Source organism: Catharus ustulatus, chromosome 5, assembly GCF_009819885.2.
Source record: "Catharus ustulatus isolate bCatUst1 chromosome 5, bCatUst1.pri.v2, whole genome shotgun sequence".
Lineage (NCBI taxonomy): Eukaryota > Metazoa > Chordata > Aves > Passeriformes > Turdidae > Catharus > Catharus ustulatus.
This window is the reverse complement of record NC_046225.1, coordinates 773,230-785,521: the sequence shown is the minus strand read 5'-3', so window position 1 is coordinate 785,521 and position 12,292 is coordinate 773,230. Positions and strand designations below refer to the sequence as shown.

Here is a 12,292-nt window from a genome sequence, read left to right as displayed (position 1 = left end):
AAAAATAGCAACACCTCGTCTCACTATCAATTTAACTTCCTTGCCCAAATTTCACATTTATGTGGGGGGCAAACAATACACATTTTAGTCTCTGACATGAATAACAAGATATAAACATCACGATAAAGAAAAACCACATACCCATGCCTCTGAAAGCTGAGCTTCAGACAACACTGCTACATCAACAATATGAAGCTGCCACATTTCCAATCCAAGCCCTTAACACAAGTTTGCACCTTCACTCTCCTCCCAACCCTCCCTCAACCTGAACTTTGGATAAAAACCCCTTCTTTTGGAGAGGCTCTGAAAGAAGTGACCACAGAAGCAAAGCTTTGACAGTGTATGAATAACTCGTATGTATCACCAGAGATGTGGTGGTCTACATCAGAGCCACAGACAAACAACAGCACCCGTGCTAAAGGTTCTTCCCACACCACTGCAGAATCAAAATGGAAACCAGCCCCTGCAAAATACCCAACAACTGAGGGATACTAAAGGGATAGCCTGAACCTATGCAAGCACTTTTTGCCACCTTTAGCAAGTCAGTTGTCAAATCTTCCTCAGTTATACCTATTTAGCAGAGACCAAGTAAAGGGATCGCATAACGATGAAGGAGCTTCCCAGAATCACCCTCTTCCCTTACCACCAAAATCCCCAAATGTCACACCTCAACAACTGCAGCCCCCTAAGACTCACCCTCAAGTACCTGAGGTAAGCATCACCTAAGCTACTTAACAAATTACTTACAGGGCCACTCAAACCAGAGCTGCCTCACCAGAGCCCTGAAAAGCTTAGAGGGGTTACAGTCCCTCTGACCCCCACACTGTGCCACAGGCTCGGTAACAAGAGTACAGAAACAGCATTTTGGAGTTTTCCTGAAGGACATCTCAAGGACTCTAAACTTCCTGGGAAAAGCACATGCCAAGGACCATCACCACAGACTCAGAAAGATCCTTTAAAATTACATGGCCAGCTCTGACGGGTTCAGTAGTGAGAACTAAGGAATGTAAAGAACACAGGCAGTACAGAACACAAACACAACGTGGTTCTGCAGCAGTCACTGTATGAAGTTGTTTGGACTTGGCCAATTCAGTAATTAAAAACTGGGAAGTGTATGAAGCGTGACTCTGCTCTGAACAGAAGATTTTAGCCTAACCCTAACCTGAATCACACTTCACTCACAGCAACACCAGCATCTCCAGACACTGTGTGCACTGCTGAGAAACCGAGGAGTCCTGCTGTGCACTGTTACATCCTATTCCTCACTGCCCTACTTTCATGGGACTAATTATTCTCTTAAGCCTTGTTTAAGGAAGGTGAGCTCCCAAGAAAGAGAAAATCCTTCTCTAACAGTTGGTCACGTTCCTTTTCCACTGGACTCACCTTTTGCCTTGACTGTCCAAAGATAGATTTGACTAATTCTCAATACCAGACACTTCAAAGCATGCAATGAAGCACCTTGCTACACTGACAGATCCACAGCGATAGACCTGCACCCTTGAACCATCTTCCTTTAAAATGACACCTAAGGAAAAGGTCAAGAGCTAAAAGAAACCCCAAAACCCTAAGCTATTAAAAACACAAGTGCATTGCTTCAGTGCTATCTCTATGAGAGCCAAGGTTGAAACCTCAGTGATAATAATTTATTATCTTTATCACTGATTAACTTGAGGGGGCTTTTCTACACATTTTTTGCCTGCAGAGTCTTCAAGGAGAAGTACCTTGAGCTTTCTTCTCACAGCTCAGTAAGCATCTCTGTGTCTGCAACAGACCACAACCCTTCAATAACCCTTCAAAAAGGGAGTTTAGAGTAGTTTTGCACAACTAAAGGCAGAACAGCTTCTCACAAATACTTTATCTGTAGTATTTTTCCCCTGTTCCATTTGCCCAGCTTCATGCACTGTGTCCCAAGTTCCAGCTCAGGACTGTGCACACCCATCCATTTCCAGCTGAAACAAGTTGTTTTTCTAAGGACTGTAGCTCAGCACAGCTGAACAATGGGAACACGACATCCGAACTTGTAAGTGGACAAAGGCAGCAGCAATAAAGCTCTGGGCAGACTGAGTTGTGGGGCCTTGCCTTCCCCCAGATTTCCTAACAGCAGAGCCCAAGTGTGTCCATGCAGGAGCAGTTCTCTCCCATCTGAGCACATGATCACTTCTTGCAGAGCAGCCAGCCCTCGGATCAAAGCAGCTCCTCTAGAGCCCGTGCCAAGCAAGCTGCTGAACTTAGCAATCATGTAGATCCAGAGGAAAAAGAGGACAGGCATTTATAGCTCATCATATCACTCATAGGCAAGACCACCCTATTACCCCTCAATCAGAATCATCTACATCCATCCAAACTAAATTTCCCAAAAAAAAAGTCTCTGCATGGTGCGTTTTCCCTGACAGAGCACGTTTCAATTTTAAGGTTAAGAAGAGACAAACCACAGACTTTTCCAGTCTTCAACAATAAATGCTCTAAATTTTTACACTGAATGTGCCAGAAAGCATTTCTCAGCCAGCACAGACTTTTAGCAACCAGCCTAGTCAGCTTGGCTGCATTCCTCCTGCATCCACAAGTGACTACAGCACTAGTACAGCAGCTACAATTCCCATAAGGAGTCTACTCCTGGTTCCTAACTGTTGTCAGATGACTTATTTCTGTTTCCTAATTCTGATCCTAAAGTCAAACTCACTGTCAAAACAGAGGACAGCTCACATGCTTGTTTACACCACAAAGCTTCCCAACAGAAGACAGACCGCCACTCTGTGGATACTGGACATGCAGGCCAGCTATCAAGTCAGCAGTCACTTCAACAGTATCACAAGGCAAGTAAGTAATCCATGTTTGTCCAGTTACTTTCATCCCCACACACAGATCCTGAGATAAACAGAATGGTCAGATCACAGGACAAGAGAAACAATGGGAACAGATTCGGTATCTTGTATGATGAAGTTATTCTGATCCCTAATGCCCTCGATGCATCCTCCCATCTCTAAGAAACTCCTTGCCTTCTCCAAATCTTCCAAGCTGTCTTCTCTTGGGATGAAGCCCTCCTGACACTGTTTGCAGAACCCCACCACCAGCACCCACCCATGCAGGAGCAGTTGTCCTTGGCTCTGCAGCAGTGATGAATCCCAGGCATTTCCCTCATGGGGAAAAGAGCCTGTAACACCACGGTTCCATGAAAGCATGATCAGCCTTTGTGAATCCAGCACACACTCAAAACATCACTCTTGCACACACTCTGCCACGTGCATTTCAGGCAGCGGGTCCACAGTCACCCACAGAACACACAAATTTATTCACTCATTCACTGTGGCCACTGAGCATAAAACACAGTGGCCTGAACTGCACAGCACCAGTTGGGTTTCAAACAGAAATAGTTTGAAGCTGCCCACATGTTTTCTTACACAAATTTGGCAGGCAGTCTTTCCCTTCTGTAAGTGGTTTTGGTCGGCTGCTCTTCACAACAGCAAGCAAGTGCTCTGTGCTGAAGGATGAGGCAGCAGAAGGGAAGGAGGACATGTGGAGGAGGGACAGGATGAACACACAAACAGCTACTCTGTTCCAGTCCAGCTCAGAATTCCCTTTGGCATGAATGAAACACTGACGTGTGCACAGGCTTCTTCACAGCAATACAGCATCTACTGGTGAGCAGATATGTAAAAAAAAAAAAAAGCAGGAATGCAAGAACACATTTTTTCATCAAGCAATGCCACGTGTAGCTTGGCTTAGTCAGAGCTTTCCCATCCCATCAGCAATTAAGAGCACCAGTTCACTGAAAGGACACCTCTCTTCACTGCCCAACACACAATAAAATTCCAAAGGCTGAAAAATCCAAGAAATGTAGTTTCTTTGCCCCACAACTCATCTTTCTGGACACCAGGTGGAAAGCCATGCTATGCTGATGGAGAGGAGATGTGGATGCTAATGCACGGTAGAAACAAGAAAGACAATACAACATGGCAGAAATTATTGTGACTGGAAGGACAGAGGTTTCAAACATTTGTCTAATAACTAAAAAAGACATTGCAGACATGCATTTTGATTACAGCCTCCCCAAAGTTTAAGTGAAACTGTGAAACTTTTCAGTATATGAAGGTTTAGGTACCATTTCCCTCACCTTCGCTTCCCAAGCCAGGACACCAGCAAAGCTGCTACTGCCTCAAACTCACCATCACAGCAGAGCCTGGAGACTCAAGAATGGTTCTTTAAGGAACATGCTTTAAGTGAGTATCAGGGAAATGGCTTCATCCCAAACCCCACCTAAGATTCAGTTTATGACAAACTACAGAAATCCCTTTTTCTGTAAAACACGGCCTGTGCAGATGGCTTTTATCAGAACTTGCTTTTATCCTGCCTCCAGAAGTTCTGCAGCCCACATCCAATTTAACCTCTCAGGATCAGGGAGGGGACAGTAGAAACCAGAGGTCCTTAGAGGACATCTAAAATTCTTCATGTAATTATCTTGCTGAAATAATTATTGATATTAAAAACTGCTGATATCCCTCATCATGCAGCATAACCAAGTCCACATATTAAGTAGAGACATTAATAATGTTAACCAAAAATAGTTTGGGAAGATATGACTAGTTAGGTCAAGAGCTTTGAAATTACTTGGAGCCATTCCATTTTAATTCAGTTGTATTTATTCCTGCCCTATAAAGTTAAATGAAGACATAGCTGTGCCACTGTCCCAAACCACCAACCACGCTCACACACACAAAAAACCCGAGCCCAACAAAGGAGCGAAATGAACCAGCTCAAACATAATGCAGATTTCCTTTCCTTTTTTGGCATTTACCACACAAGTATTTTCTTCAATGAAGGAACCAGTGTGGCCTAGTTCACCAATCTTCCCTTACGATGAGAAGTGAAAGGATAAAGTTACAGCAGGAGACAGTTGGATTCAGTATCTGATTAGAATTCCTATTGTTACTGCCTGGGGAACTGAGCACGGAAGGAATTATTTCTAATAATTTCAGCTCATTTGGTTAAAATTCTGACAAGCTTGACAGTCCCTGAATTCTTCCTTCAATACAAACTACTGTTAGGCATATCTAATAAATGAGTTGCAATTTTTTTTGCTCTATTTGGCACACCCAACTGAAAGTTGCAGCATATTGAAAGCTTTTAACATATGGTAAATGAACAGACTTGTGAAGGCAGTTAAAGCAAGACACAAGTATGACTAAATCCAAATATATATATTTTTCCCATCTTATAAAAGAGAGGTTCTATTTTAAAAAAGTAAATCAATGTTTAAGGGCAAAGGCAGCAAGTTTAAGTGGAGTCTTGGCTTTTTGGTGTTTGCTTCCCATGTTAGATGTAAACATCATGTGCCAATTTCCTCCCAGTCACCACCACAATGTTCATTTGTACTCTCTCCTTAATGCTTCCCATCACATCTGTTCCATGAAGATATTTAAGCTTATTCATTCCATATTTACATGGCCATTAAGTGACAGAGAACCACTATTTACACCAGCCAGTTCCCTGGATTTCCTTCTTGCAGGATTCTGATGCCAAGGCAGTGCAACAGGTTGTTTGGAGTGTGAGTTTCAGCTTCAGAGCATGTGATTTCCTATCAGTCAACACAGCCAGCAAATTCCAGCAAGGCAAAGATGTGAAGGGATTTCAAGCACAGGCAGAAAAAAGTAGCAGGTACCTTGGCCATGGAAACAACCTCTTTACACATTTCTATGAACATTTAAAGACAGGATATATGAAAGGAAAAAAAGAAAAAAATCTAAATAAATCCACCTGTCTGAAATGTCTCTCTCAATTCTCTCACTTGTGTTTTTCTATTAAGGACTCAACTTATACCAAGAGCTTAAAAGATGAAGGGCCTGAGTCCAAAGAAACCTTTGCTGATCAACTGATCCCACCTGCTAGTCAAGTCCTTGGCTAAGACTTCCCAGTGAGACAGACCTCACTGGCAGACACAACCACTGACTGACACTGACCTTTTGAACATAGTTACACAGTATGAAGTTAGTGACTTTGAGGTTTCTTGCATTTTCATATTACTGTTACTGAAAAAGATAAAGCAATAAAGCATAAATAACAAGAATGGCTTCAAATTATATCATTAAGTCCGTAACCTCTTCCTTCAAGTCAAGAAGAAACAGTTAATACTCAGAGAAATTCCACCTACAAGATTTTCTGTCCTATTTGTCACACAAAGGAACCCAGAACCAGCTCCCTGGTCTGCACAACAGCAGGAAAACTCAACAGAAATCCAAGGTAGTTGCTTTCCTAGGAAGATTCAACAAGGGGTTGTTCCAAGCCCTTTGCCTCCTGTCACAGGAAAAACAGGGCAGTAGGCAGCAGGAAGTAGAGAGCAGCTGCAAGGGAATCACCTTCCCATGGTTCATTTGAAAGACAAGGAAGGAGTCCCTGGGAGCCACCCACACTTCAGTGCCAGAAGTTTTCTCCTGGTCCAGTCTGGGTGTCTCGGTGCCGTGCTGTTTGTGGGAGGATTACTGCTTCTCCTCCTCATACTGCAGCCTTGGACACAGGAACATCAGCTTCAATATTCATCTCCTGCAGCTGGGACTAGATGTGGCCAGGACTTAGCAATGGTGCCTCAACAAAAGGGATGCTGCAGCAGGGCTCCAACTTACTTGAAAATAAGGCATGGAGAGGCTGCAACAACTCAGCTGGATTTCGAGCTGGACCTCAGTGGGCAATGAGACTTCCATGGAACCCTGTGAGTCCCTTACAATTCAGGATATTCTATGATTGAAATCACTAGGAAATACCAGAGCACGTAGCAGCCAACACCAACTTCACATGGGCAAACTCTTTCCAAAGACAGGAAAACAGGTAAAAAGGAAACCAGACAAGATTACTAAGAGACACTGTGAGAAAGAAAACAGGGAAAGGATTAGCCTGGTTAAGAGCTGGAACGTGGGAAAGCTACTAATGTCCCACACTGCAATATAATGCTGATTTTAATCTTCAAACCAAGAGACTACAATGTTTATAAATATTAAAAGACTTGGGCTGCTAAAGAGAAGAAAAATTGCATTGCAGAGGCCTCCCTGATCTCTGAACGTTGTGTAGACACAACTCTGCCCCTCGATGTTTGCTCTCCCTTCCAGCAGTGTTTCATGGAGCACCTACCTGTGTGCTCACACAGGGCAGTCTCTGCTCTGTGTAAATCTCGTGCTCACCACCAAAGCTGTGCTCTGCTGTCCTCACTGTGGTTCAGCTAGACAATCCAAGGTGCTACACCTGATCCTCTCCTATTACCTCACCTCTTACCTACACCACTGCAGCTACACACAATGCAGGATGTTGGGCATACTTAAATTATCCCCATGATTCCAGTATAAAAAAATCAAATTTAAAAAACCCTCCTGCAGTCAGGAAACACTCCCTATATCACAGTAGCAAACAAAGTTTTTCTCGCAGTGGTTCTGAATTTCAGTTCAAAGTAGGTGGGAGATAAAAGCACTTAAAGCACTCTGTAAGGACATAAAGCAAGTGCCACGTGTGGGTCTGTGCTAGACCCCTGAAACCAGCACAAATGAGCTTTCCAAGAACCTGAAGGTCAGAGCACACGGCTGCTGCTCTAGGAAAGTCCCAAATCAACACAGGGAACATAAGTTTAACCCTCCACTGTCATGAGCTTCCTAAGTGGATCTCTGAGCTATGAGCCTGAGTTCAGTGCACAACACAGACCACATCCTCATCTCTCAGGATGAACTTACCTCCTTTTCTGCCACCCAACAGAGTGCTGATCTTGACTAACTCAAGCACCAGAAACACAACTACAGGTTTACACCATACTAGAGTCTCCTGTAACACAACTGCTCCTTCACTGGCACGCGCAAGCAAAAACCTGAAAGCTTAAACCAACAAAAGCCTCGTGTCAGTAAAGTCACACAACAAACATTAATGGCCAGAATACAGGAGCAAAAGAACCAAGTGAACAGAAGCCAGCTGCAGGTTAACCCCACAGTGCTGAGATTTTGCTCACCTGTGTTCCCACACAGAGCTCTCAATGCCAGATTCAAGTGACAGAGCCAAGACAACGCTCATCTTCAGCTGCAAGCAGCACAGCCAGCTCCACTCCTGCACCAAGTGCACCTTCTCTGAAGGTGGCCTAAGCACAGGGCAGCCAGGACGCTGTGTGAAATCCTCTGGGCTGACAGCCACGTCTGCCTCCAGCTGCACTAAACTGCCTGAAGACTTATTTTTGTTTCATCATTCCAAAGTGATTTTGGCCCCAGAAGCAGCCCTTGCAGTAAGGACTTCTAACACCATCTGAACCTCAGTCTCTCTGGTAACAGAACATAACGAGCACACCACAAAAAACACCTCATTTATGGCTTTAAATTGTAAGCAGCTTAGAGGGAAAACATTCTTGAAGATTTTATGAAGAGACAAGATCTGATGATCCCTCCAAATATAACTAAATACTAAGCAGTACCAACAACAGAGATGACAGATCCTGCTGCCCAAGCAAAGGCAGCTCTCGCCATCTCCACACTGCTGTCTTTGAATCAAACTGCTCCATGGGAGGAAAATAAAGCCCTGAAATGGGAAAACAGGACACTCGCTGTAAATAGATTGTTGGAAGTGACAACAGAAATAAGTTTGGAGGGAACTATAAATGGTACTTGTGGACAATCCTGGAATACAAGACAATTACATGGCTTCCAGTGATGTGCTAAGGAGTCATGAATAGATTGCACTGCTACCCGAGTACCTGAGAGGCTCATGAAGTGACTCAGCCACACCTCACACTCATCTAAAGCCACACAAGCCATGCTTGATTACTGAGCACGTTTTTCACCTGGATCCAGCTGGTGTTGAGAACAGGAAGTGAATGTGTGACAAAATTATCTAAAGAAAAGCCACCACATCCCCTGAGAAGCAAGACATAATTGCTCAGTTCACACAGCAAGTCCAAATTCTGTAATACTGACAAAATTAACTTCCCAGCTGCCCTTCCAAACCAGACTATTGATAAGCACCACATACCTTATTAATTTGACAAACTGTGAAGCTGCATATGGCAACTGTGGTTAAAATAAAGAACAAAACAGAAAAACCTTTCAGTATGCAATGAGGCAAGTGAAGTACTGAAATATTTATTTGATGGCACAAAGCCCAGCTCACAACTGCCCTTCCTACCTCCCCACACAAACCCAGCCACACACACAGAGATATTGGTGGAAGTGTCTCGCTCATATGCCTGTGCCAGTTTATTCAGCACAGAGCGAACAGCTGAGTTAATATTCTGGATGTAATTATGTTAAACAGTTCAAAAGTCCACACAGAAGTCAATACCATGTACTCCTATTGATGGAAGATTTTGGGGCAACCCAAGTGTGGTGATTACAGGAAAAAGCCTACAGGACAAGCATCGGTGGAAGCACTGTTTTGTCAGAATTCTGACAGCAGTTAATAAGGTTGCAGCTTCTTCTCACAATAAAGAATGCATGCAAATATTTTGACAAGTCACCTGGCAATGAAATCATGTTTTTGCTTGCAAAACCTGAAAAACCACAGGAACAAGAAAAAGCTATTTGATAAAATGGTTTGGAAGTTCATCCGGTTCCAGCCCCCTGCCACAGGCAGGGACACCTTCCACTATCCCAGGTTGCTGCAGGCACTGTTCAACCTGGCCTTGGACACTTCTAGGGATGGGGCAGCCACAGCTTCTCTGGGCACCCTGTGCCAGGGAACATTTCCTTGAACTCTTGCAGTGATTATAACCTGTAATAGAGACCTGTTTAGTTTCATGATTTTGCTTTCTTGGCTGGCCTCTCCATTTGGCTGAAAGGTTACTTCTAGCTTACCCTTGCAGGAAGGGATAATGTCATTTATTTCATAATAAATTACTGCTGCACAGGGAGATCTACTACTTCTGTAGAGGAAGCAAGAACAGGCTGCATTTAGACAACTGGAAATGCAGTTAAGAGCAATTACTCACTGCATCAAATGTGCCTTTCTGCTCTGCTGGGACCCCACCTTGAATCCTGCCTCCAGCTCTGGGGTCTCCAGCACAGGAAGGATGTGGAGCTGCTGTAGGGAGTCCAGAGGAGGCCACCAAGGTGATCACAGGGACAGAGCCCCTCTGCTATGAAGAAAGGTTGAGAGAATTGGGATTGCTCAGCTTGGAAGGAAAAAAGGCTTCAGGGTGACCCAACTGCAGCCTTCCAGCACCTGAAGGGAACTGGCAGGAAGAAGGAGACACTGACCACAAGGATGTGCAGTGACAAGACAAGGCAACATGGGCTCAAATTTACTGGGAGTAGGTTTAGATACCAGAAGAAATCCTTCCCTGTGAGGGCAGTGAGGCCCTGGCACAGGGTGCCCAGGGAAGCTGTGGATGCCCCTGGATCCCTGGAAATGTCCCAGGCCAGGTTGGACACTGGGGCTGGGAGCAGTCTGGGACAGTGGAAGGTGTCCCTGCCTGTGGCACAGGGCTGTAATAAGATGATCTTCACGGTCCCTTCCAACCCAAGCCATTCTGTGATTCCATGATTCAATCAAACGGAAACACTGGCAACAAAGATTAACAGAGACAGAGTTATGGCAGGCAGTGGCCGAACCCCCGCTTGTGTGACCGCAATGTCACCCCCGGGGGTGCGTGTCCCGCACCCCTCCCGGCGCGGGGACAGCGCCGGTGCCCGGCCCCGCTCGCCCGGGCCCCACCGAGCGCCGCAGCCTCAACGGCCGGGGCCGGGGGGCCGGCCCCGCGGCCGCCCGCGATCCGCGGGCCCCCTTTGTTCGTGCCCCGGCCGTACCTCCAGGATGTCCTCCAGCACGTACGCCTCCATCGCGGCCGCCCGCGCCCCGCCTCACCGCGCCGCCGCCATGCCCCGCCGCCCCCTCCCTCACGGCCGGGCCCCCCCCGCCGGCGGCACGGGAACAGGAAATGGACCGTTCCACCCCGCGCGCCCGGCGCCTACCACCCGCGCGCGGGGGGGGGGGCCGCGCCGCTCCCCAACGCCCGCCCCGCGCCCCCCGGCCGGCAGCGCCGCGCTGGGAAAACACAGGGATCCAAGGGAAAATCCGAGCACAACCGGCTCGTTTTCACGGCTCCCGTGCATCGTTCCACCTCCTTCCCCGCCGTGAACTCGCAGAAACCCCAGCCGTAGGTGAGGCAGATCCGTGCCATGCCACACTTGTTTCTGTGCTATGACCTGTCTTCCCGTTCCACCAAAACCTCCGAACCTCTTGGAACGCCGCTCCTTCGGCTGCCCTCGTCCCCTCCTCCTGCAGCCCGGCTGGCAGAATTGCAGAAACACGCTGTGACACCGACAGAAGAAGGTACTGACCGCACGGGGCAAGCTCAGACCCATCACCATCTCCTCACCCACCTCTTACCTACACACCTCTGTGCTGAATCCAGCACATCCCATGGACCACGAGATGCTGTCCTACATCATTCCACAACCCCGGGTGACACTGACACCGATTCTCTGCGCAGCAGGTCAAAATCACTGAGCAATCCTGTCTGCAGCTCTCAAAATAACTCATTTGCCAGTTCAAAACATGCAGCACGATATAAATCTTGTCAACCCCACAAAAATCTCCTCTCTCATGATGCCACTTCAGCAGAGCACAAAGGATTCTATCGGCCACAGGAATTAAATTCACGTTTTTACTTGAAGAATCACTCACAGTAACCACTTACTTTAATCAATGCTATCTTTTCCAAGAAATACTAATCGTTAAAAACACTCACCTAACAGCAGGAATATTCTTACCTGGATTTAAAAAGCCGGCCAGACAAGCTAGTAACATCACAGAGAAATTTCAGGCATAGTTACATTCTTCCATTTAAAAATGTTATTTTACCACCAAAAAAGGGAATTATATCCCACCTATTACACAGTCCCTCATTTTACACAAACTCAACACCTGCCCAGGCTGTCCATACCATTTTTCCACTTTAGTGAACACCCCAGATTTTAGAGTGCATTACAAAATCTAATTCAAGGAAGAACCACAGAACAATATTCCATGCAGTCAAGCTCTCAAGGGTGGCACTTCTAACATCCCCAGCAGCCCCTTGCAACTGTTGCTGTGTCCATGAAATCCAGCAATAAGGCACAAACATTAACCCAAGTACAGAGCTGTCACCGACAGCTTCAAGGATTTGTGTATATATATGAAAAAGGAAAAAACCAGCCACCACCTCCCACACAACACTCACGTCTCAAAAGACAAGTTATTCAGTCTTCCGAGCCTCAGAAAGAATTAACAGATACCTTATATCACACAGACACACACAAAAAAAAAAAAGAAAAGCATAAAACACACAACTTAGCAATGAGCT

The 12,292-nt window shown here is 45.8% G+C and overlaps 1 protein-coding gene across 4 annotated transcripts in view; it reads right to left on the bottom strand.

Moving 5' to 3' along the window:
- Nucleotides 1-10,826, bottom strand: part of ANKRD17 (ankyrin repeat domain 17) — a 51,163-nt gene extending 40,337 nt beyond the window's left edge. For all 4 annotated transcript variants that reach the window (XM_033059461.1, XM_033059462.1, XM_033059463.1 and 1 more), the window contains exon 1: nucleotides 10,755-10,826. In XM_033059461.1, the coding sequence (XP_032915352.1) occupies nucleotides 10,755-10,787 (33 nt within the window). In that variant the 5' untranslated portion in view covers nucleotides 10,788-10,826. The remainder of the gene's footprint in view (nucleotides 1-10,754) is intronic.
- Between the last annotated feature and the right edge of the window lie 1,466 nt (nucleotides 10,827-12,292).